General features: G+C 49.5%; 1 protein-coding gene across 3 annotated transcripts; it reads right to left on the reverse strand.

Moving 5' to 3' along the window:
* Positions 1-1,357: 1,357 nt before the first annotated feature.
* Positions 1,358-24,209, reverse strand: LOC144734750 (polycystin-2-like). Of its 3 annotated transcripts, none has more exons than XM_078617105.1 (17): positions 23,971-24,209; positions 22,032-22,285; positions 21,415-21,528; positions 19,394-19,527; positions 18,567-18,673; positions 15,848-15,979; positions 15,064-15,282; positions 14,314-14,539; positions 13,577-13,750; positions 13,252-13,433; positions 12,179-12,299; positions 10,514-10,612; positions 10,091-10,209; positions 9,149-9,260; positions 7,561-7,778; positions 6,313-6,460; positions 1,358-5,971 (listed from the first exon to the last, which is right to left on the reverse strand). In XM_078617105.1, the coding sequence occupies exons 2-17, from the start codon at positions 22,279-22,281 to the stop codon at positions 5,765-5,767; spliced, it is 2,562 nt and encodes an 853-aa protein (XP_078473231.1). In that variant the 5' UTR covers positions 22,282-22,285; positions 23,971-24,209; the 3' UTR covers positions 1,358-5,764. The 3 variants fall into 3 exon arrangements, with proteins under 3 accessions (XP_078473231.1, XP_078473232.1, XP_078473233.1); XM_078617106.1 differs by lacking the exon at positions 23,971-24,209 and adding an exon at positions 23,692-23,963; XM_078617107.1 differs by lacking the exon at positions 21,415-21,528.
* Positions 24,210-25,880: the final 1,671 nt, after the last annotated feature.

A 25,880-nucleotide genomic window follows, 5' to 3' on the forward strand; every position in this document is an offset into this window, starting at 1 on the left:
CTCCACTCATGAGACCCAGAAGGTCAAAGCAGACCCAGTTCGCTTTAAATGGGACACATTTCGTGTTGAAAAGTCTGAAGCCAATGGACGCAAATATTTCAGCTTTCTCCGATTAGCACGGTTGGCTACGTACGGTGCGAAAGAAGTTCAACATGCATACGGTCAAGTTGCCACTTGATTTGGTTTTTCAGCAAAATCAGAGGCTCGCTGAAAAGGCCAAGCAAATTTCTTTACTATTTTGTCCGACGTTTCATTGGGGATTGCATCCAGCATCATCAGTCGAGACGGACTCTCCCGTCAAACATCGGTCTGCTCGGCGATTCTACGCGACGCACTTCGTCGCGAATGAGTCAACACGTTCATTAAAAACTCCGCAGCCTTAAAAGGAAAATATATAATAGGTGACGTTTCGGGAAATGGCCCTTCTTCAAAGCACACATTTCATTGCTTGCGCGAATCTACGAATGGTTGCAACACAATGGTGAACGCGCCGTTAAATGTTCCTGCTGCACAACTACTCGCCCAGACGTGGACAAAGCAGCCGCGGAGAGCCAGCGTGACAAATCCCTGGGCTAGCCCACGTGGTGAAGGCCTTGCGCACTGCGTTTGAGATAAGCAAGATGTGACGTTCTTCACCGGCCGTGATCGATCCACTGCTGAATGAAAGCCTCTCCCATCCCGTTTGCCATCCCTCGCTTCCAAATGAACATGAGGTTTAGGTGCAGTACGACATTAGACATCGCATAAATGTGTCTCTACCGTCTGGGCAAGAGTTGTAATAAACACGTGGTCACATTGCATCCTCGGACACGACCCAACCATTGTTTGTGCGCGACGATGAACGGCCGTTGCCCGAAACGTCGCACGTTACATGTTTTTCTCTTTGAAGACCACGGTGCTTTTGACTAAATATGTTGGGTTTTTTTTTTGTTAATTGTACCCAACCACGATTGAGTGGTGCCGAGTGGGGGGCCGTGTGCGCAGTCGTTAGTGTACGACGCTACAAACCTGGTGAGCCGAGTTCGATGCCCGCCTCAGGGCCAACTATAGGTAACGAATATCCCCGAGGTTGATTCAACCTTCAATGGGTGTCCGGTTTGGTGTAAACATGAGCATTGATGAAGAGACAAAGGCATCCAGGCGTGATGCTGTCAATATAACCCAGTGTGACGTATCTACCTGACCTTCATAGATGCTCGTGAACAGCACTTGCCCCAAGTCTGTTAAAGGCTACACGGTAGATCTTTGTCTTTTTTTGGGACTTTAAATAAAAGTCCTTAGTGCCTCAACATCATGAAAAATCAGGAGCTTGCCCCTAAGCTTAACCCATATAAGCAGAGAAACACGCATGTTGGGGTTTTTTTTATCATCATCTGTTTATTCAGAAATATATTTGAACATATAAACTCATATACAAAATGGACAAAGCAACATGGCAACCATGACATGCCGCTGGCGGGCGACAAACGAAAGTCCTGCAGCAACACCGACGGTGGGGATGACCCTGGCTCGCTGCCCTCCACAAAGTTGCCCTGCCTCAGCCATGGGGAGGGACCGGCCAGTGATGACCACGTCGCCTCGGCGATGGTTCCCACGGAAACGGCCAACATAAATGATCTACCCTCATCGATCCTCCTCAAGGTGGGCACGGCCGTGGGCAATGGTCGTGAATGAAGAGTCCCCCGTGTGGGCTTCAGTGGGGCCGTCTGGTCGAGCAGCAGAGTCACGAGAGGCCAAGCAGCGCCTCTCCAGCAGTGGGCTGAGCTCAAGGAGGGCGAGCTCGAGCACCATCCTGCGGCGAGGAAAGGAGGCGGTGCAAGCGGTACAGCCGAGCCCACAGCAGCCAAGAATCTGCTGTCCCTGTCTGGGGGGGGCAGAGGCGTAGCTAGGGGGGGGCAGGGGGGTACATATGTCCCCGGGCGCCAAGGTAAAGGGGCGCCAAAATGAGGCTTACAACGTTACATTATAACTTATTGCGGCGGGCGCGGCAGCCTGAAACTACTGCACACATCTACACCTCAACCTAAAAGTTTATATATCCACCACACACAGCCTACATGTCATGTAATTACATTTTGGCATGTGATTAAACGGAGGGGCGCCAATTTTATAGTTCGTCCCCGGGCGCAAAATATCCTAGCTACGCCACTGGGGGGGGCTGTTCGACCCGTGCACACGGGCGAGAAGCCGTGCATGTGGTGACGCGTGCGGCAAGACTTTTTCTCACGCACTCGGACTACAAGTATATGTATTTGTTTTCCCGCTTGTGTGTTAAACTGTGTACCCCGGATATTTTAAAGATGGCAATTCTCCTGCTGTGTATCCTACTGCTGTCCCGCCCGGCCATATCTAGTGCCACACTCAACTCTACAAACAGCTACCCTTGTTACTTTGCGTCCATATTTGTTGCTCAATTTGCCACTACACCTGCTAATGAAACAGCTTATAGACACTTCTATACTCCATCATTGGATCCTTTTAAACCCTATCTTTGTCCCATTACTTCACCAGCACTCCTTCCAAACTTAATTCTGCTCTTAAAAATAACACCATCTGCGAGCTGCTATTCGTCCAAGGTTCGTCGATTTTCATCCTTTCACAGAAAATACCTGTGCAAACTATTAATTCTACTTTCTTATTTCTGGGTGGTATTGAGCTTCATCCTGGCCCAAATGTAAAGAACTCGTATAATTCTGTAGATTTTTCTGGCAGAAAAGGTGTTGGTGTTCTGCATGTCAACATCAGAGGGCTTGTGATTAAATTAAGTCAACTAAAACTAGAAGTGGCAAATCTTGACTCGGACATTTTTTTCCTAACTGAAACGTTTCTCACTCCTGCCGTCAATGACTTGCAGATTACGATTGACAACTACAACCTTTGTCGGCTTGACCGAGGATCTAAAGGAGGTGGAATTGCCATCTGTGTTCGTAATACTATTGCATGTTCACCAGCTCACTCCTTGTCTAAAAAATGTTGCTTTGAAGGTCTGGCTCTCCCTAATAATCAACACATATTGGTAGTGTGCTGCTATAGACCGCCTAGTGGGAAAGACGTTGAAGCTGCATCTGCACTGAGAGAGCTTCTTGGGGGCCTCCCTAAAGGTGAAATAGTTTTAGTGGGTGATCTAAATTGGAATTGGCTAAACCCGCCGGCCGTGGCCACAAATTTTGAGACACCAGGAGCTGCTGTCTCTATAATAACATAAATCACGTGTCTTTAAATGTATTATACCACCGAGTAAAGAAGTCAACGCACTTAAATTGTTCACTACCTAAAAATGGGTTGGGAAATCATTTTGAGATGGCCTGCATATTTATACTTGCAAGCCTCGAGTACACACAGAGTACAAATGATGTACCTACTTCACATTAGGCTACAAGGCACTCCAAAAAAGGAGCTTGTTTAAAACAAATCTATGCAACATAGATTATAATATAAACCCAGGTGTGGTGTTCACGATGCGTGTCTGCGTGTCGTGCGGTTGTGCCGTTGGCTGTGTCCGCGTGTTTGGTGTCGTGCCGTGCATCTGTCAGGGCAGAGAGGGCCACTGGAGGTGGTGCTCTGACGTGAGAAGCGAGGATGGAGTGCAAAAACCCAGCGCATGGCAAACGCAGACGATGAAAGGAATTCATTGCCCATGCCAGAGATCGCCCCTTCATGACAAAGGCAATTAAGAGTAGCCTCTGTGACACTTTCTGTCATCGATCGAGCCTAAGAACGCGTGATTAATATAACAACTTATACTGGTAACGTGCCGAATGGTATCCCTCCTCGCTCTCGAGAGACAGAACGACTCGTTGGCGCGAGGAGGAACCGCCGGTGAGTGGTCCTCTATGCATTCAGGTGTTATCGGCCAAATCATGTGTTTACATGTGGGAAGAAACCGGAGTACCCAGAGAAAATCCATGTGTGTGAGGGGGCAGCAATATCCCATACAGATGGAACAGATTGAGATTCGGCCTCACTTTTCTGTACCGCCTTCTCCTGGCGAGCCAGGGTATGGTACCCTCCTTGATGCCCACAGGGAAGGGAGTTTCACAACATTTGTGCGATCCACCATCCTTCGCTGCCTCCACAGTGCAGGATTACAGGCCACATGCACAGCCGCCACCGCCAAATTGAAAATTATACTGTATTAAAATTCCAATTCCGCGTAACAAAACGAACGTAACACCAACTGCACATTAATTTAAAATGTTATATTTTGCCAACTGCCATTTTATATTTGTTACGTTTCAGACTGTTACGTGAATGTTTTATTCCTGAAAAATGTATCAAGATTATAATCGTGTGGCATGAATACAAGTACAGATCATGCCTTCGTTTTTTTCTCTAAATAGTTTTAAAACCAGCGAACCTGCCCTACATATTTACATCATCATCTAAAGCAAACACCACCTGTGGAATTGGCAATGAACTCTGGCCACATCACTTGAGTCACTACTGAACCATGGCCATGGCAATACTGAACCATGGCAATACTCCACAACATACACGAGACAACTGCTGACAAATCAAGAACACCGCTTCACTACAAAGACAAAGATCCCCCATATAACCTGAAGAGACTTTTGAGGCAAGTGCTGTTCGCAAGTAGCACCGATGAAGGCCGGCACGGCACACGATGGGGTGGTGGGTGGCCAGCACCATGCCCGATCGCCTTTGTCTCCCCAGTGGCGATGTTTACACATCGCACCAGGTACTCATTTGAGGCAGAGTTGACCTAGGGGAGGCCCAGGACCAGTTCAGATACTCGCCACAGACGTTGGTTGTGAGCGGGATTTGAACTCGGGTCGCCGGGTTCGAAATGTGGAGTGGTAACCACTGCGCCACCGCTCCCCCTCCCCCAGGTAACTGAAAACCACCCCACCACCACAATCTTCAACAGAATGGTTCTGTTTCACAAGGGCAGACTCCACTAAACAACCAGACGAGGCAGATATGCATGTGGTTTTAACTCAAGAATCCTTATGCAATTATAAAACTAAATAACTAAGCAGACAATAAATCTCCTCCGTATACAGCCGTCCCTCCACAAGTAGTAGTGTTGCTTGGATTTAACCAATGCTGCTGACATTCTACACTCCGAAAAGCCTTTGTGGACATAGATATATATTGAGGTGGACTGTCTGCTACGAGTATTCTCCACAGCGATGCTCATGATTGTTTTGTGTTAACGTTACGCAGGGTCAGTTGGCACATGGTCATCATTTGTGTAAACAGCACACGTGATAATACGTGCCATTGCAGTACTGTGGTCCCTATTTACGTGTGAAACGTAAATGTAACAAAAATTAGATACAAAAACTTACTGCAGCGGTCCTGCAAATGCAACGCTAAGTTGGGTGGCTCGAGGTGGGATCATTCACACGTTGGCCCCAACTCCAGATGCCGACTGCGCAACATAACCAAGGCCCGTATTCTTAGCCACGGCTCAGCTCAGGCTTGGCCCAAAAGAGCCAGCCGTGAACCACGCGCTTAACTTGAGCCAGCTCTGATGAAAGGCCCTAAGCCATGCTCAGGATTTCCCAGGAGCCTGATCTGAACCGTGGCTGAGCGGCCGCTCACTCATGCCTCTCGAAATGCGACCGAGCGGCTCAAACTTGAGCCGAGCCAGGGCCGAGCCAAGACTAAGAATATGGTCCTCGGATGTAACGAGGGCACAGGGTTGTTTACGGCACCGTCTCACACCAGGGCGTGCAGGCACAATGTGGTGCGGTGGTAGTGCGTGCAGTAGGGTGTAGCGTCCTGGGTGTGCGTGCACTCAGCCCTCAACTGCCGATCCCCCAGAGGACGGGCGGAGCGCCCCACCGGTGGACACGACCTGCGAGGAAGGGATCGAGCCCCCCACCACCCCCACGCCGGGCGGGCGGATGGAGCAGTCCGAATCCCATCGCTTGAGCTCGTCGCGGACCAGCCGCTCCATGTGGTCGCGCCTCACTTCCTGTCCGGGCCAGGAGCCTCTCTCCTCCTGTGCAACAAAGCGCAAGCGTGGTGAACGGGGTGTACCGGCAGCAGCACTGCACCGATGCTGAGGACGTTAGGGCTCCCTTGTGAATCTGCACACTTAGGGGGGCTCAACTGAGTAGGGGGAGAGGAGGGGTTACCAAAACAGCCCATCCCCGTGACCCTGCGCTGATGTGGTCCGATCCACTAAAGGCACCGTCTTTTAGCCACAGACCCCCTATCCCGTGTCACACCTGCACCGCCCCCGGCCCAGCACAGATATTTTCGACCGTACAAAAGAACCATGCCAAGTCAGCCTGGCGCAGCTCGAGAGCCGGCGTGTGCTCGCGGTGTGGCGCGCGTCACCTCGCCCATCCCACTGATTAGCCGGGAGAGCACATCCCTCCGCCGCAGCCTCTGCCGCTCCATCGCCTCCAGCTTCACCATCACCGCGTCCATTTTGGAGACCACGCTTCCGATGGAGTGCTCCATCTGGTTGACACGACGCACCAACCTACGGGCAACACGCAACGTGCTATCACCATGACAGAGCAGGCTACGATGAACCACCATCATCATCAGTCATTGTCTATCCACTGCTGGATAAAGGCCTCCCCCAAAGCTGTCACTATCTCCCGTGGTCTGGATGTGCAACAATAAACGTAACTTGTTCAGCTCAAATTAATTATAATCCACGTATCATACTATATCAGAAAAAACTTTGATGGCGTGATAACTTGGGTGGATTTCTGTCTGTCTGGGTGCCGTCACGTCGCCCGCACCCCACAGCGTCGAACCGGGTTCCTGCGTCGCACCAGTGTCATGCCTCTCCCCCCCCACCCACCCTCCACCCTGGATGTGTATCATACAATTATACTCACAGTATCATATTCATACTAAGGAGGAATGGGAGCGAGCGAGCGAGCAAGGGAGGTGAGACAGAGTGGAGAGGGGCGAGCAGAGGAAAGAGAGAGAGAGTAAAACGGAAAGAGGACAGCGGGAGATTGTGATAAGCAGTGGGAGAGAGGATTATGGAGAGGTAAAAGATATTGAGACACACGATAGGGAGAGGTGGGAATAAGTAGAGTGAAGGTGAGAGAAACAGGGAGAAAGATATCGGCAGGGAAGTGGGTGAGAGAGAGTGGAGCGAGGGAGGAGTATAGAGGGAGGGAGAGGCAGAATAGGGGACAGGGGAATGAGACAAAGTGAGACACTGAAATAAATCGCAACATACAGTACAGAGAAGGCAAGAGCAAGGTGCAGACCGGGCTCTGTACAGTATAACAAGAACAATTTTGCAGGCTGGTTAGCTGGGTGGGATGGACTGATGGTCACGTGTGGTTTGCTCGTTTTTACTTAATATCGATTTGTTTGTGCACCATTTTCTATTGGTTCTGTAACGCGGATTTTTTTTTCCAACTTCAATTTTGGTCACCAAGGTCACTCTTGCCAATTAAACTTATCCAGAGTTCTCGCCTGGTTAAGACAACAACGTGAAGGAATGCACCTCACTCCTGCACGCGCAAACTGATCGCTCCAACCGAGCCATGACCAACAGACACCGCACACAGCTACTAGACAGGCGACGACATTTGTGCTTTCGTAGGGGCTCACACTCGGAACTCCTCCCGCGAGACGCCGCCGCCACCGCCTTGATGGTGATTTCCACGACGGACGACGGTTATGTCATCGTCCTCATCCGAGTCTCCGTCGTCATCATCGTCTTCGTCGTCGTCGCGGCTCGTCACTTGGCTGGGCAGCGAGTGACGGGAGCGCGAGGTGGAGGTGTCCACATCGTCCCCCACTTCGTCCGCGGAGCCTCCCAGAGCCTCCTGGAAAAACGACCAAAACTCAAACGGCTGTCGCGTCGTCACCGGATTCTCCGATTCTTTTAAAGTTAAGAGTCTATGTACGTATTTATTCGTAAAGTATATTCTCCGCAACGCCAATTATTATTTTGAGATTGGTATTATATACTTTTGCGTCAAACTCAGACCCATATCGTAAAAACAGGGTCCTTGTCTGTAAGATCAGCAGCTCACCAGCACTGATACAAGGAAGCCTCCTATGAGCACCTCCAATTAGCATAGTTGCCTACGTATGGTACGAAAGAAGTTCAAGATACATGAACACATACGAAGCCTGGCTCTGCTGATGAGAGACTGTAATGTCGAAACCGTTCCAGAGTTTACTTGTATTGAACCAATGCAGCTAAAATGATGCACTCCCAGAAGGCTGTGCGGCCGATGGGTTGCGTACAAAATTCTAGATTTCTTTTTCATGTGGAAAGATGGAAATGTGAAGGAGACGTATTGTCTGCTGGTCGATAAACTTGGGGGGGCATCTCACCCTCCAGTAAGCCCTTTCATCCGCAGGATAGCGCTCTACATGAAGTAAAATCCATCGTGTCTCTTTATTTCAAGCAAGGAATTGTGCGGCATTAATCTCTTCAACATTATTTTAAAATTATATTACCTTGGGTGCATTTTATGTATGTTGAACTTCTTTCACACCGTGCGTAGCCAACCATGCTAATATTGATGTGAAGTGGACTGTATAAATAGAGCCTGATTGATGGATACAAGCAACTTTGAACCTCTGATGAGCACGGTTGGATATGTACAGTGCAAAAGAAGTTCAACATACATACAACTTTGTGCCCATGGCACACCATGGGGGAGGGGAGTCAAGGATAGAATGTCTGCAAAAAAGACAAAGCAACAGGAAAGGGACAAGAGAAGGAAAGCAATGGGAGATTCGAGAAAATGGTCGGAAGAGGAACAGATAAAAACGCGAGCAAATGGGTCAGCAGAGATGAGGATTTGGGGGGGGGGGGTTGCATCATCAGGGCCTCGACGCTGCAGCATGGAGGAGCGGCATGTGTTTTCGCAGGGGGTGGCGGGGAGAGGGAGGGACTCAGAGCGGGGGTGGCCACACCGACGTCACAGGATTTACGGAAGGCTCGAGATGATTTAGATTTAAAAAATGTCTAAGAAGAGTGTCTTCTTAAGATCAACAGGACCAAGGCTGGAGTTCCAGAGAGGGCACACAGCAGGGAATTTGAGGATGGTGCATCAGACATATCAGCCACACAGCCACGCCACATCTGCTGGAAGATGATGAGTTTACATTTCCTAATTAGCACGATTATGCCAATTGGTGAGTTATTTAAATGTTCTGGTTTCAATCACATCCACGTCACCTTCTCCAGACGAAGGTCCCGCCTCATCTGGAGCTGCTCAGCACGAGTGAGGGCTCCATCGCCATCATACCGCGCAAACACCGCCTCGATCTCAGCATCAGCAAACCCCTGTCTGCACCCACAGCGATGCAATGTCACAGCGCCACGTCACACCACGTCACCATTGACCACTTCACCAAACCACGTCACACCACATCAAACTAAACTATTTTATTTTAAACTATGACGAAACTATTTTTATTTTCCCAGGTAAGGTCCACTGAGCTACGTAGCTCTTCTTTAGAAGCGACCTGACTGTAAGTGACAGCTCAACGCAGTGGCTTTTCATGTTGAAATGTATCGCAACCAAATACTCTAAACTGTGAGAGAGACAAACAAACAAACTCCAAATATACAGGTGTCAGGGTCAGGATCGAACCCACGACCTGCTGTATACCAAGCGAGGTAGTTAAAATCGCGCCACCATACCACCACAGCACTTTACCACGTCACCACCAGTTCACACCACCATAGCACCACCACAGAAGACAGTTTGTTTGTTACATTCGAGATTCTAATCCGGGAGGCAGGTGAATACACCGGCAGGTTAATACTGCGCATGTTTAACCTTTAAAAAAATTGCATATTGGTATACAGTGGCCATTTTAAAGATCCCGTAACATCATTCAAAGGAGAGTAGTCCGTTATGTACTGGCATCATGGTCCTAATTTGCCAAATTTAGAAAAATGAGACTTTATTGGAAAAAGCATAGCGTTTGCTGCCCCCTACTGTGAAAACTTCACAGGGCTCTCCTTAAAAAGCATCATGGGACTCAGTGAGGCTTCTCCTGGGTAAACATGCATCATAGTACGAATACTATTTGCCAAATGTTTAAAAGCAGGTTAGCACGGTTAGCTACGGTGCAAAAGAAGTTCAACAAACATAAAGCAGATTTGTTTTACCCTTTCAGATTCTGTCTCCATGTGGCAAAGTTAATTTGACCAGAGGGGGGCAGAGTCTTCTGTATTCCTGCAACACGTGGCTTCTTACAGCTCAGTCTGTCCACCACCTTCATCCAGCCCTGTGCACAAAGACATCGATCCCCGTGTAGCCTTTAACAGACTGTTGGGGCAAGTGTTGTTAACGAGCACCAATGAAGGCTGGCACGGCACATGAGGGGTGGGTGGCTAGCACCTCCTCAGCGGTGATGTTTACACACCGCAACAGGTACTTATTTGAGACGAAATCGACCTGGCAAGGCCCAGGAATTGGTCCAGATAATTGTCAATGGTGTTGGCCGTGAGCGGGAATCGAACTCGGGTTGCCGGATCCTTAGTACGGTGCACTACCTGTTACGCGACCGCTCCCCGCACGCACGCACGCACCTGCTTGATCACGCTGGAGAGCTGAAACTGAGGCTGGCTGTGGGCTTGTTCGCTCTTTTCTTCAGAGTACGCTTCGCTCACTATAGCCAGGAACATCACCTAGAGGTGGGGGGGGGGAGGTAGTTAACGTCCAGTGCAGGGTAGGAGGTGGGAAAACCTGTAAGCGTTGACCCAGATAATTTGCCATGCGCACCCCACATACATAAGCAAGCGTGCGTGGACGCCTCTGTTCAATCCACCGCTGGATGAAGGCCTCCCACTCCCAAGCCATATGGGGTTAATTCTAGATTTGAAGCTTTCGTGACTGCAATGATTCATATTCTTAGGTTTTTTCGGTAAAGTCACGTACCTACGTACCTACGTGACTTTACCGAAAAAACCTAAGAATATGAACCATATGGGGTTATTTTATCATACTTCACTGTGCTGGTGAGTGCAGGTTTATGAAGAAGAGGAGCATAGCTGTGGAAAAATAGTACCGTATGTAATTTATTTTTTATTTATTTTGCACGGTCTTCTGCTGCCAAAGATGTAGCGCCAGAGCAGCAGCTGCATACACAGCATGCTGTCTGCACTCGGTCGGCCATCCGAGCGATATCCTGGCTCGACCCTGGTCATCGGCACCAAATGAAAATAAACTCATGGACGGCAGATCTACCAGGACCGCTTAAATACAGAAAACGACACCGAGAGTTGGCTGAAGAACTCGGGGAGAAAAGTCCTGACACCACTGGGGTACAGTGGTGTCATCTTCGTTGTACAGTGAAGAGAGAAAAAGACACAGAGGCGGGAGGGAACCACAGACAAGCGGGAAGGCAGCCACGCGATGAACCGGTGCTAACAATTGCCCGAGCTCTGTGGTTCTCCACATAATAAGGTGGAATCAGCCAATTAATGAGTGTTAAATCCGGAGCACCTGGAGGAAACCCATATGTGCAAGGGGGAAACCCCCCCATCCCATAAAGGCGGAAGAGGTAGAGAGCACATTCTTGCTGTCCCGCCTTCTCCTGGCAAGCTAGGGTTTTGACTCCCTCTTCGATGCCCACGGGAAGGGAGTTTCACAACATTTGTGTGATCCACCAACCCTCGCTGCCTCCAGTGCTGGATTACAGGCCACGTGTCGAGCCACGGCTGCACAATTCCCTCAAGTGGAGAGAGAACCGTTCATCTTAGCCCATCCAAACTGAAGCAAACGAATCGAAAACACAACGCGCTGCGAGAAAAACGTCTCAAGTTGTGCTGCTCTGCTCTCTTGGTTTCAACTGGCGCAGAAGGGGGTGTCCTTTAAAACAAAATCTAAACCCTGCAATTGATAAAACATGATTAATACCGAGTGTTTCAAACAACACAAGTAAACGGCACACAGCCTCTGTGCATTGTCAAAAAATCAGAAGTGCATTACGGTGCTGTTATCTTTGGTCACCATCAAAATAAATTTGTGCAACTGTGACCGACCGACCGACCGACAGGCAGGCAGCAGTGATGCAGTGATAGACAACTGTGCACCAGGTTCGTTCTTATTTGCATTCATCAGCAGAGTATAGTTACCAATGCTCACTGCTGTTGTTTTGGTTTAAACATGTGGATTTCAGGTCTACGCGATGAATCTGTTATGATAGTTTCGTCTCGTCAGGTACAGATTGACGACTGTAAGCAGGCCCTTACCATCATGATGAGCCCCACGCAAAACACGTAGGAAACAAAGTAGATTGGCCCCATGATCCGACTTGCAGCCTCCAGAGATGAGAAGTCAAAATCTCCCAGCAAAATACGCACCTGTGTCAGGCTGGGGACAGAATCAAGGACATCGTCGTCATTCGGGGTGCGTGCTAGTTCAGATGCGGTTATTACACCTTGCAGTATTAACCAGGGCTACCGGTGTCCGCTTCACAATGGACGTTAAGGATCCCGTGACTGCGTTCGAAGAAGGGAAGGTCATTGTGTGCCGGCGTAGTGCTCTAAAAAAATGAACTAAAAAATGAATGAATTGGCCCTTTCTGCAAGAACTTAGCAGTACCCTCCTAAAGAGTCGTGGAACTTGGCAAGGCTCTCTTGGGTAAAAAATAATAATCATAAAATCACATTCAGTTTTCCATTGATTTATGTGGATTGGGTTGATGCGATTTTGTATATATGCTGTGAAGTTATTTCTACCAAAAATTCACTATATGCTCGGTGAATTCACTAATGTGTGGCTATGTGGTCGACCGTGGGAGAACGTTGTCTGTGTGTGTGTGTGGTATGTGCTCCTCTGCAGGCAGCTGTCTCGTGCGGTTTCACTTTGTGCGCCCTTTCGTTGGAACGCATCTTCCTCCTTAAGCGAGGGATAAGTACACTCATTGCCCAGGATACACACCAGAAACATCTACTAAGAGGTGTATATATAAATGGGAGGTCACTCCTTCTCTGCTTCTGCTCCTGCTGTCTGTAATACTTTTCCTCCAGAAGATCTCACTACCATGGGGTGCCACGGTGGCACGAGTGTCCAGAAGGATATTTTTTTTTAAACATTAAATATTTTCTTGTTTCATGTTTCCAACGCATGGTGCATTCCAACAATAAACACATTGCTCGGCGTTGCAGGTTGTACGTGTGTCCTAATTTACAGGCTCATTGTTTGGGATTTTACAGGGTTGTCCGCCGACATGTTTATTTTTAAATGTCGTGAAATGACCGTGGTGGGTGCACATGAGGCCGCAAGTGCCTGGCAATGTTGGCGCTGGTGCCATGGTGCTCACATGCAGGAGCTGAACGAGCTGAAGTCGGGAAGCGCGCCGCCAAAGATGAGAAACGCCAGCTGTGCGAACGCCAGGAACACCGTGGCGAACACCAACGTGTAGCCGAGTAAGTCCCAGGCGCAGCGGGTGAGGGCACACCCGCACATCGTCAGTGTGCGGCACATGGATCCAAACCGCACCACCTGGAAGTAAGCGCAAAGACAAAGATCCCCCCCGCATCCCTTTAGCAGACTGCTGGGACAAGTGTTGTTAGCGAGAGCTAACAGCTCCATCTTTTCTTGTTTGAGATTATACAGGGAAATGAGTGTGTGTGCGGGAACCTTACCTTGATCCAGGCCACAAACACGATGACCCCTGTGATGATGATGAAATTCTGCTCCCACTCGGCAACGGTGCTCACGGAGGAGAAGCTCATGGCTCGACTGGAAGACGCTTCTCCGAGTAATGAGCTTGAAAGAATTCCGTGGTGGACACCAAAAGCCGTGCCCACCACGCACAGCTGCACACACACGTCACAAACAAAAGACAAAGATTCCACATGTAGACTTGAACAGGCTTCCCTGGTTATTACTGCGGGTGTGTTCACATTAATGTACCACGTGCTGTCTGCTTCACAGTGGACATCAAAGGTCCCGCAACATCATTAAAAACGAGAAGGCCATTGCATGCCAGCGTCGTGGTCAAAATTTGAGATATTACATCGCCAATGACTTATTTGTGATGGTACACTGCAACATCACTCACTACTGTGAAACTACTCCAAACTGTGCCTGGGAAACTGAGTCGCACCTTTCTTCGTGATAGCCCTGTGGTATAAGAGCAGGGCAAATACCAAATAAAGCAAATACCAGCTACATTGTGTTTTTTTTGCTATGGGAAGAAAACGGAGAACTCATAGGACACCCACGCAGAACAGGATGAGAATAATTCCACACACAAAGGCGCCTGAGCTCGGAATCTAACCCAGGCGGTTCATGCTGTGATGCGCGAGGGTTACCACTGCGCCACCCTATGGTAGTGATGCTAACAGCGATGGTGGCAACGGCGGTCTGTGGTCCTCACAGCAATGATGGAAATGTCGAGGAAGGTCCACGGCGAGGAGAGAAAGCCAGCGGGACCCAGGTTTCTGAGCTCCAGCACCTCCTCCACCAAATAGTAGATGGTGAGCAACGCAGCCAGGAGGCCACACACGGCGCGTGCATCCCACAGGGGGGTGCCAAGCGGGCGGCCGGGAGTCAAGGACAAGGCCGTGAGGATTCCTCCAGTCGGGGGAAACTCCATAGACAGCCTAGGGACATTGACGAAAGTATTGGGGAAAAGTATCACTCCAGAGCACAGCGGGCACAGGTGGGCACTGGATGTGCATCGGCAAGATTAGAACCGGCGCTGTCAAAACAGCAGGGCACACGATAGGCACCGTGTGCATGTGTCAGCGTGAAGACTAGACCGTGCTTTGTCAAAACGTGATAGAATTTTCGGCAAACGATGGAAAGGTTCTGGCAAGGATGGTAATTATAACACCGAGTAGAGAGTCAAAGGCATTGTAGTCGTCACGGAGTTCAGCAAGCACACACGTAATGATTCATTGAGACATCGTTTAAACATCGATCATAATCTAATCTAACGCCCATGATGCATACATGCATTGAATCACGTTCAAGAACTATTTGTAACTTATGGAAATTATATGAAAATATTATCCAACGCCAACAAAAAAAACATCGATTTTCTAAATCAGATCCGTGATTCATCACAAAATGGCACGTAGCTGTAGGGGGGAGGAAGGGCTGCAAGCAAATCTGCTCCCCGTACCGTACGACCATGTAGAGGCGAAGGTTTGGGTTGAGGAGCGCGACGTCGACCGAGAGGAGGCGCGTGGCCCTGTCCAACCAGCTGGCGTCGCGCAGCGTGGCCAGCTCCCGCCACGCAGCGGCCCTCGAGTCGGCCGGCAGCCTAACGGCGTACCCGCCTGGGCCGTACCAGCCCAGCGCTCCTTGCCACGGAACGCCCGCCTCCGAATCAAACCGCCATCTGCACACCACAGTGCCAGCGCGTGCCACGTACAACAAACGCTTAACAATAATAATTGTTTGGAACAAAAAATGTCCATTTGGTGTTCACGCGACGCTTATAGTGCAGGACCAGGGCTTTCCACTCACGTGTGCAAACAGTGATTTTCTTTTAGATGTGTACAGCTGTAATTCTGTGTACACTTGAGATTAGGGTTGTTAAACGACAACCCGTAAACCGGTAACCATTATCTGAATCAATTCCCGGTTTTAAAGTCAGGAACCGGTCTACAGCAGCATGTAATGAATGAATTCACCAACTGAAAACTTGCATCGTCGTTTCAACTGTCGCGCCGAGAGGTTAAATCAAACCGACGACCTCTGAACGGCAAGTCCAGTGCACCAACCATGAAAGCACTATGGCAGCAGCTCCCTGCATCTCTCAATTAAAAGCTGAACATTTTGTCGTTATTGCTCTTAGACAATATGTGCAACGAACCGGTATTAACTGTTTTTATTATTGCTGTTGCCAGTAAATTTAAAAAAGTGAGATTTTAACAGCGATACTTGGAATGCGTGCGGCTTACACAGTGCTGTTTGCAGGCCCAAACGGATCCTTGTTTTCGTTTGCCGATGAGTACGGCCCATAACACTCTGTCGTTCCAGTCCCCAAATTGGTGGACAAAGACCAACAGGAGTTGTTGTGAACACGTGCTTGCCTTGAAAACACACATGCATGTGCGTGCACACATCAGCAAATAATTACACATTTCTAAACTTAAAGCCTTGCTGAAAGAACTCGATTAACGGTGATTTACAACAAACGTGTATGCAGAGCAGGCTGCGACAAATCCTTAATGCATCGATAGAAACGTGTTTACCAGTAGACTTGTCCAGGCGGTTTTGGAGCATGCCTGTAATACAGCACTGTGGAGGCCAGGGTTGGTGGATCACACAAATGTTGTGAAATTTCCTTCCCATGGGCTTCGAGGAGCCATATATAATGTGACAGCAAAATGTGGACACCGCTTGTCCCATCTGTATGAAACAGCGCTGCCCCATCGCATGCTCCAGTTTCCTACCACTTGTTCCAGTTTCCTCCCACGTGTAAAAACACCACTAACTAATTGGCCGGATAATACCTTAATAGTACCAGAGCTCGTGGTGAAATTTAACGCCAGCTCACCACGTGGCTGCCTTCCTGCCTTCGAGTCATGCTCCCTCTTCGAGAGCGAGAGAATAACATGTGGTACGTTAAAAGTTACCATTGTTATCATTGAGTCAGATCCAATCAGAAGCCAAGACCTACTTTTTCCGTTGAGGAGATACAACTCAAGAGGTTTATTTAGGACAAGAGACTTTTCGATTTAAAGCTTTCGTGACTGCAGGGATTCATCTTCTTGGTTCTTTCGGTAAATTCACGTAGAAGGGACTTTACCGAAAGAACCAAGAAGACAAGAGACTTATTCACCGCTAAGAGGAATTTTATGCCAGAATAAATGTATGATTGCCTAAGAATCTCACCGACACTCACAATCAAACGGCGGCACGGAACATTTATTGGCAAAGCTTTCAAATTACTTTTAGGGGTATTTAAGGTCATACAACTTTAGTCTGTGTTCCTTCAATAATGGGGGAATAGCAAAACTACACGAACTCTCCTCTCCTGAAACCCTCTCGTGGCTAGCAGACCTCAACATTGGCATTTAGCTCCACAACATATATAGCCATACGCAAAAAAAATGGTGGTCAGAAATTTGTCGAAGCGCTTTATCGAGATGTCGTTTGTGTTCAAATGAGGCTGCATTTCTGGGCAAGTAGTAGTCTTACCGATTATCGTGTCATGGTCACCTAAAATGATCCAAACATTCATTTGTCACATTCCTTTCATTCATGCTGGATAAGCCCTCAAATTAAACAAGGTGCTGCTTGCTGTGAAGTAAAACCATTGTGCATCTGCTGTGGCAATGACTTTTGAAATGTAACGCTTTGGCTCCTGTGTTTTTTAGCACGGAGACATCTCCAGTGGCAAAATAAGATGTTTCAATTTTATTTCGTAGTATCATGGATGCAACTCCATCATGCACAATGCTGGCTATTTGCAGCACACAGAGGCATATAGATTAAGATTTTTTCAGCCAATTAAGGAGTGTTTATACATGTGGGAGGAAACCAGAGTGCCTGGAGAAAACCCATGCAATTTGTTGTAGTCTTTTCCTGGCAAGCCAGGGGTACGGCTCATCCTCGACACCAACGGGAATGGAGTTTAACAACATTTGCGCGATCTGCCAACCCTTACCTCCACAGTGGTGAATTACAGGCCACATGCATAGCAACATAGCCTGGCTGATATTACAAATCACTACACTGCAAGGATTTTAAAGGCACACATGAGAGATATATCACGGCACTATGCTCCAGCATTGTCTGTATTGAAGCTCGACTTCAGTACAGGCAGGGGAGAAGAGTCGATAATTATCGATGACCAATTACTACTGAAATCTTCACCTACATTAGTTTAAACAATCCTGACTCTGCTGATGTCAAATAAATATCAGAGAAAAAAATAACCAAATACATACCAGGGCAAAAACAAGAAGATACAAAATATTGAAAACAGTGGACAAACATAAATAAAAATGAATTCAAATACATTTCTTGCAGTGGATAATTGCCTTGGACAAATAACGTTTTAAAAATAATCATAACAAAATTAAGTGGCATAAAAGTCAGCGTGGATTTTCGTGATTATTGCACGAACGCTCATGTCCACTAAGAAACATCATTTCCACACAGCACATTGTGCGCACAACTCGCTCTATGTTATTAGCCATGGCCGGGACACAAACCCGGGTCTCACCAGGGTCATAATGCAGAGCACTCTCCATACATTTTGTTTTATTCCATGCAAAACCTTAAGTATTACAAGCATGTATAATGTTTACCCAAGAATAGCCCCAGCGAGTCTCAAGACTCTTGTGAAGGAGGGGCATGCCAAGTTTTCTCAGTAGGGAGGGGGGGTGGGAGAGGGGATGTTGCTTTGTGTAATGCTAATTAAGTTGCTGGTCATTTTCCAACATTTGAATGTTTGGCCAAAACCAGTTCCATTTATTTTTTTACTGGAGAATTCAGAGAAAACCTGTGCAGAACAGGGGGAGAACATACAAACTCCACGCAAGAAGATGCCCAAGTCAGGAATCGAACCCAGGCGCTTCTTCCTACAAGGCACGAGCGTGACCGCTGCACTATCGTGCTACCCTAACGAGTGGATTGAGCGTAGGTCTCGTGCTACATGCAGGCTCTTACCAGATGATCACAGGCTCCACAACCAGATTTTCCCCACTAACCATTGCATTGGTTAGGTTTCTGGAGCCGGAGTTATACAAAGCCCATAGCAATGGGCCGGTAAGGTACTGGGGAGAGACACATTGCATCGTTATTGACCAAAGCACATGCACATAGATTATCAATCACTACCAAATTATCAGTTGCATAGTTTCATAATTTCAAAAAACTATTCATAAATAACAGCTGATACTCACTGCTTACCTAATATATTTACACACTCACCTAGCTGATTGCTTATTAACTTACGCTCACCTCCCAATGTAACCATTCACATATGAACCCACCCACTCACGTATCTATTAGCCTATTTATCTTGACACATTTACGCACTTGCAAGGTAATTCTTTAAATACCAGAATGGTCCTAACAAGATAAATTATTTTCAATTTGCATAGTCCTTACACATCCAATACAAGCACCAAATCCCACACATCACGTGACAAAGATGAAAAATCCCCTTAGCGCCTTTTACAGACTGTTGGCACAAGGGCTGTTAGCGAGCACCTATGAAAGTGCAAGGCATACAAGCGGGTGGTTGGGTGGCCAACACCACCACCCTTCATCTCCCCAGTGCTGATGTTTATGCACCACAGCAAGTACTCATTTAAGGTTGAGTAGACCTCGGGGAGGCCCAGTACTGGTTGAGATATATTCATCACTAATATTGGCCGTGTACGGGAATCTAACTCAGCTGGTCAGGCGTGTAGCCCAGTGCACTAACCACGAGATTACTGCTCTCCAGACCACTAGACAAAGACACCCACGTGCGTACGTAGGTGGAATACCTGCCAGACTTGTTCTATTGTCGCAAGGTTGTGGAACGTTGTTGGGTCAGCGTTGGAAAGCGGCGATGACGTGAATATCTCCGACACAGCATGCGTGTATTCGTAAGCCAATGGAACGCGACTACTATAGGCCACTGTACACACAGCACAGACACACACAAGAACGTCTTTATCACATACTTCGAGCTCAGGAGGGGTGAGGAATGTGGAAGTGCAGGCACACCTCGGCTATTCTCACGTCAACCGGGCACCAATTCAAGAATGCACACATTTCTGTGAAACCAGGAAACCATCAAACAGTTCTTGCACTATCCGATACATGCAAATCACTGTCAATCAAGCGATGAATTAAAGGATCATTACAAGCCTTACAATTTTACTGGTAGGAACCTCCTGGTTACACCAGCCCACAGGGGATTATTGTGTTCGTCGTGCAGGGAGGGGCTGGGTGGGAAGGGAGGGGTCGGGTGGGGAGGGGAGGGTGGGGAGGGTGGGGCTGGGTGGGGAGGGTGGGGCTGGGTGGGAAGGGAAGGGTGGGGAGGTGCTGGGTGGGGAGGGGCTGGGTGGGGAGGGGCTGGGTGGGGAGGGGCTGGGTGGGGCTGGGTGGGGTGGGGCTGGGTGGGGAGGGGCTGGTCACCCCGTGGTGACCTTATAAAACTCAACGTTTAACCTACTCACGCCGGCTTGTGCCCGCCCTCACAGTCGGGCATATTAGCGGAATACACCACGCCGCCGTTGACCCTGGCCATTGACCGAGCAACCCAACGTTCCTACCAGCTCCCTCCGCAGGAATGTGTTTTTAATGTTAAGTTTAATGCTCCAAGTCACTTAATATTTTAATTTCGAATATTGAATGTTTATCGTTTTTTGGAATTTTTTTACGCCACAGGATAAGATGCTGCTGGCATATGACAGTGAAAAGGCATGGCAGGACCCTCTTGAAAAATAATCAGGAGACTCAGTGAGGCTTTCCCGGGGGTGAACGAGTGACAGGATAACGGACTAGAAAATGGAGATGGAATAACAATTCACAGAAGGCAGCTCTGCCCTCAGTAAACACTGAATCGACAAGAGGCGAGTGTGCAGCTGTAAGCGTTGAGACGCAAGCTAAAGCTAGCGACGAGCGCAAAGCCCTCCGTGCTTCATCTCCACGGCGCTGGGGGCTAACAGGCTCAGTGGTCCAGGAAAGGCTTGCGTTGTAGTTCATGTTTTTTCCCGTCAATGTTTCTGAACCATATGTAACAGCAGGTAAGATGCATTGATTGAAAATGCTCTTCTTTAGGCACTTAAGTACGGTGTTTTCATCATCAAATCTATTTTTCCAAAAGGACTCCATCCTGCTTGTGCCTGCCCCTCTGTGTAATCAAATTGATCAGAGGCTGCCATCAGGAATTTCCTTAGCGTAATGATTTTCAACCTTTTTCATTCCACGGTCCTCACTTTTGAACCTGCTCGATCTTCGCACATGTGGCGTAACCGAGGGAGTTGAGAGGGCCGGTGGTGGGGGCTGACGGCCGTCTGCCGCGCTACGAAAGCGCGACCAATGGAGAGGGGAGGGCGGGAGGTGGGAGCTGGAATGGCCACTGAACGGCACGGAGGAGAGTTTATTCCTTTCCTATAACTCTGCAAATACCATGGCGCACTTGGGACTTATGTGCCACGGCGGAACACCGGCTGCAAAGCAATTGCCCTCGCACACCCTCATATCACTGAACGAGTGCTTTGTGTCAATATGAAAGTGTTGATCGAAATGTGATTTTTCAGAAATGCATGCTCGTGTTAATGTGCGTGGTGGGGATGTGATCCCAATATTTGGGTTAATGGGAAAAAATAAAAAAATCGGGCTGAGATACAAAAGTGACATCCACGAAGGCACACTAATTTGTTTACATCGTGTAAATTATCAGAAGATTCTGAAAAACATCAGGAATTGTCCTTAAATATACAATATACGACACGTTTAAATAGGAAGCGGATCCCCAAGTGTACAGCATACATATAAATGCACGCGAAGACCTCACCCACACAGAGCAGTGCAAGAAACACGGAGAAGGTGACAGCCTCGCGAATCGCCAGCTTCACGTAGCGCTCGCGGTTCAGCACGGGGCTCTCTGTCCAGCGTGTCGCCCACAGGCCTGCACACGCAGCATGCACACGCAGCATGCACACGCAGCATGCACACGCAGCATGCACAAGCAAGCGCACCCCACCACTTGTTAATGTGTATGTGGCGTGATGTTGGGCGGCAGGGTGGTGCAGTGGCAAGGCTCGTGCCTCGCAGTAGCAGGGGAGCTTGGGTTCCACTCCAGACTCGGGCGCCTCTACGTGTGGAATTTGTGTGTCCTCCCCCTGTTCTGCATGGGTTTCCTCTGGGTTCCCAAATTCCCTCCGATGGCTAAAAAAACCCATAATGTAACTGGTATTGGCTAAAACATTCAAATGCCAAAAAATCACCTGCAAAATTACTCACGGCAACATCACCCCCCCCCCCCCCCCCCCGCTGTAAAAAATGTGCAGGACCCTCCTAAAAAAGAAAGTGTTGAGGCTCGGTGGGGCTTTCCTGGGTAGCAAGAGTGACAATAATAACACCCATACTTCTCAGTCTGTGGGGGGCCATGGGAGTCACTTGGGCACTTACGTCGGACAAGCCCCACGACCTTGCCCCAGCAGACCTTCCCCCTCCAGAGGCCCGCCGCCGGCTCACTGCTGCCATCGCTCTGGCTCGTGCTGTCGCTCTCCGCGCTCCCGTAGCTCGAGCTGCCGGAGCCCGGCTGGCTGAGCCCCCCGCCAGCTGCCTCGGAGCCGTGCGGTTCCCGCGGGTCGGCCTCAAACGCACCGTTGTTGCTCCAGAAGGCAGTTTCTTGCACTCCCTGCGCTTGCCGGCTCATGGCTCTGAAAGACGATGCCAGAAATATTAAAATAACAAAATTAGGCGACAATACGTTTCCACATATAAATACCAAATATTTCTTACACAACCCTTCAGCCAGTGCCTTCTGGGAGTGAATAATATCGGCAATGTTTTAAGACAAGCAAACTCTTGATAGGCTTCTCTTATGGAACCCATGTGAGCATGACAAAGGTATAAATAATAGGCAGGTCAAGTGACCGTTCCTTTCAACATCATCCTTCTGTATGTACATAGATTCCCTAATACTTAGAAAGTGTGGCATAGCAGTTTGAATCAGGCAAGCCACCCTGGTTAATTCTGCAGGTGTATTCACCATAAAATATGCGCTGTACACCAGTAGAAGTTAAAGGTCCTGCCATTTAATTGGAGGAAGAGTAGACAATTGTGTACCAGCGTCAGGTCCGAATTAGCAAAATATAAGATATTGATTGCAAATTACTTAATTGGGAAATACAGATCTTGTCATTCCCACTTAGTATTGCATTTTATTTACCAGGTAAAGGCTACTGAGCTATTGGCTCTTTTGCAGAGGCGACCTGGCCACACGTGGCGGCTCATCCAAGTGGTTGATATCGTCACACGTGGGGTTTTATAGTCAAACGATCTAAAAGCATGTCGATTATACATGCGAACCCCGAGAAAAATCCACGCTACACCCTTGGGCAGCGATCACGCGAATTCCAAAAATCACAGCAGGCATCGTCGTCAGGGTCTGGGATGGAACCCACCCACGGCTTCCCCTCGCCACCGGAAAGGAAGAGGCACCCAACAAAGCCGTGGTCCTCCTCCCGCTCCTCAGTATCGTGGGACGAAGTGGCCCCACGTCGACAAGGCGCACAGGGGACAAAGCGCGTCTTGTAATCGGGGCTATAACAAAACAGCACCAACTCTAATGGCTAAAATTCTAGATTTGAAGCTTATGCTTATGGCTTATGCAACGTTTGGACGTTAACTATGATTGTGAACTGCAATAATAGTTATTTTCACAAACGCACTATTCTGTCAGGGAAATGTAATATAGGAGGGATATAAAAGGTGAACGAGGCACTTAAATCACGATGTTATGAAAAACGGATCGATACGAGTATCGTGTATCCGATGTCGTACTGCTATATATCGCGACATATCGATACATCGCGGCGACCATTACGGCGACTTCGAACACTCTTCCCCGACGCGGGAGACAACAGAAGCACCCCTCAGCTTAGAAAGAGTCTAAACGCGTCACGGCGGAAGCCACAAAGTGACTCAAAGTTCCTCCAACTCATTGCTGACGGAGCTTTTAGTGTTTAGAGTCTTCTCGCCATCACTCCCCACCTCCTCCTCCTCCTCGCTTCTCCACCACGCCAAGCTCGCTCGCCCCCCCTGTGCTGAATGAACTCATTACCTCACAGAGCGTCGTGGTTGTTGTTGTTGTTGTTGTTTAACCCCTCGAGACCACAGCCAGCACGAGGGGTCCCTGCCCCCGTTGTGGCGCTTTGCGCAACCTGTGGGGGCGAGCGCTGTCCGCGAGGTCGCACCTCACGAAGGCCCGGCCGCCTTTGTCTCCCCGAGTGCTGATGGGGTTTGTTTTACTCCACAGCGCAGCAGCTATTCACTTAAGGCTGAGTCGACCTAGCCGCAGCACGCACACACGCAGCTGTGGGCGCCATTAAAGTCGCTTCACCTGCCCGAGGACGCGAAGCCGCCGTGGCGGCGGCGACGACGCGGCTCTGGCCCGAGGTCTCCTCCTCCTCGAAGAGAAAGTCGCGCGAATTCCCCGGGGGAATGGCGACGACTTCACAGGTAACTCTAACGACAATAAAACATTCACACAACAGCGCTGACGCTGACGCGGGTGGGTGGTGGTGGTGGTGGCGAGGGTGGAGCGGGCTTCTTCGCTGCGGGCCGGGCCGTCGTCTCCTAGGCAACAGGGGACGCGCCGTGTGGGCGTCACGGCATGGGGGGGGGGGCGCGTCATGGTAGGGGGAGGGGCGTCACGGCATGGGGGGGGGCGTCATGGCATGGGGGGAGGGGCGTCATGGCATGGGGGGAGGGGCGTCATGGCATGGGGGAGGGGCGTCATGGCATGGGGGGGGCGTGGCATGGGGGGGGCGTCATGGCATGGGGGGGGGGCGTCATGGCATGGGGGGGGGGGCGTCACGGCATGGGGGGGGGGGCGTCACGGCATGGGGGAGGGGCGTCATGGCGTGGGGGGGGGCGTCATGGCATGGGGGGAGGGGCGTCATGGCATGGGGGGAGGGGCGTCATGGCATGGGGGAGGGGCGTCATGGCATGGGGGGGGCGTGGCATGGGGGGGGCGTCATGGCATGGGGGGGGGGCGTCATGGCATGGGGGGGGGGGCGTCACGGCATGGGGGGGGGGGCGTCACGGCATGGGGGAGGGGCGTCATGGCGTGGGGGGGGGGCGTCATGGCATGGGGGGAGGGGCGTCATGGCATGGGGGGAGGGGCGTCATGGCATGGGGGAGGGGCGTCATGGCATGGGGGGGGCGTGGCATGGGGGGGGGCGTCATGGCATGGGGGGGGGGCGTCATGGCATTGGGGGGGGGCGTCATGGCATGGGGGGGGGGGCGTCATGGCGTGGGGGGAGGGGCGCCATGGCATGGGGGGGGCGTCATGGCGTGGGGGGGGGCGTCATGGCATGGAGGGGCCCTCGGTCAAAAAACAAATTCACCAAAAACGAGTTGGTGGTGTAAGGCGTAGCGGGCCTTTCACGGCCAATTATCATCCACAATAAAGGCGTGTGGTTGTTTTCTCTTTTGGGGTTAAATCACAATTCTGGTTGTCGTCCGATGAAGCTGGTTGTGATCACCAACGAATTGTAAATGTGGGTTTACTCTCCAAAACACGGGTGTGATGAACGTCATAATTGGCACGTTCTGTTTACGTGACAAACGGGTTGAACGACGCATTCATATTTACGCGATCTAACCCGAAACGAATTTGATATAGGAAGAAGAAATACTATTTTTATTTTACCAGATAAAGCCCGCTGAGCTATGTAGCTCTTTTTAATAAGCGACCTGGCCACAAATGAGAGCTCAGCGAAGTGGATTACGATGTGGAAAAATGTATTTGCAGCTCAATACTTTCAACGCATGTCTTAATGCTAAATGTGCAGGGAAACACCATCGGACCCGGAGAAAAGTCCGACCACGGGGAGATCCGTGTAAACTACAAATATGACGGTGTTAATATCTCGCCACCGTGGGTTAAAAAAAAAAACCTCAAACCCACGCATGCGGTCACTACTCCTCCAGCTCGAGTGGAATTTCACTCAATCTTTGGCTTGTTTACACAACTGCTGAGCACACACTGTACCCAAAAGGGCACGTCTAACGGCCAGCACACACAGCACTTTTATCATCATACTAGTTGACGAGGCAACACGTTTTTGTATTGAATTGAGCAAGATTACTATATTTATTGAGCTTTGAAAAAAACAAGACGAAGATAAGAGGGAGTGAATTGCAGAAAGAGAAGTGCTGTGACCTTCAGCGTGGTGAATGAGTGGGGTGGGTGAGTGCTGTTGTGACCTGCACTGTGGCGACTGGGCAAGTCGTCTGGGTGACCTG

This window comes from Lampetra planeri, chromosome 53 (assembly GCF_965212315.1).
Source record: "Lampetra planeri chromosome 53, kcLamPlan1.2.h2, whole genome shotgun sequence".
In the NCBI taxonomy this organism is placed as follows: domain Eukaryota; kingdom Metazoa; phylum Chordata; class Hyperoartia; order Petromyzontiformes; family Petromyzontidae; genus Lampetra; species Lampetra planeri.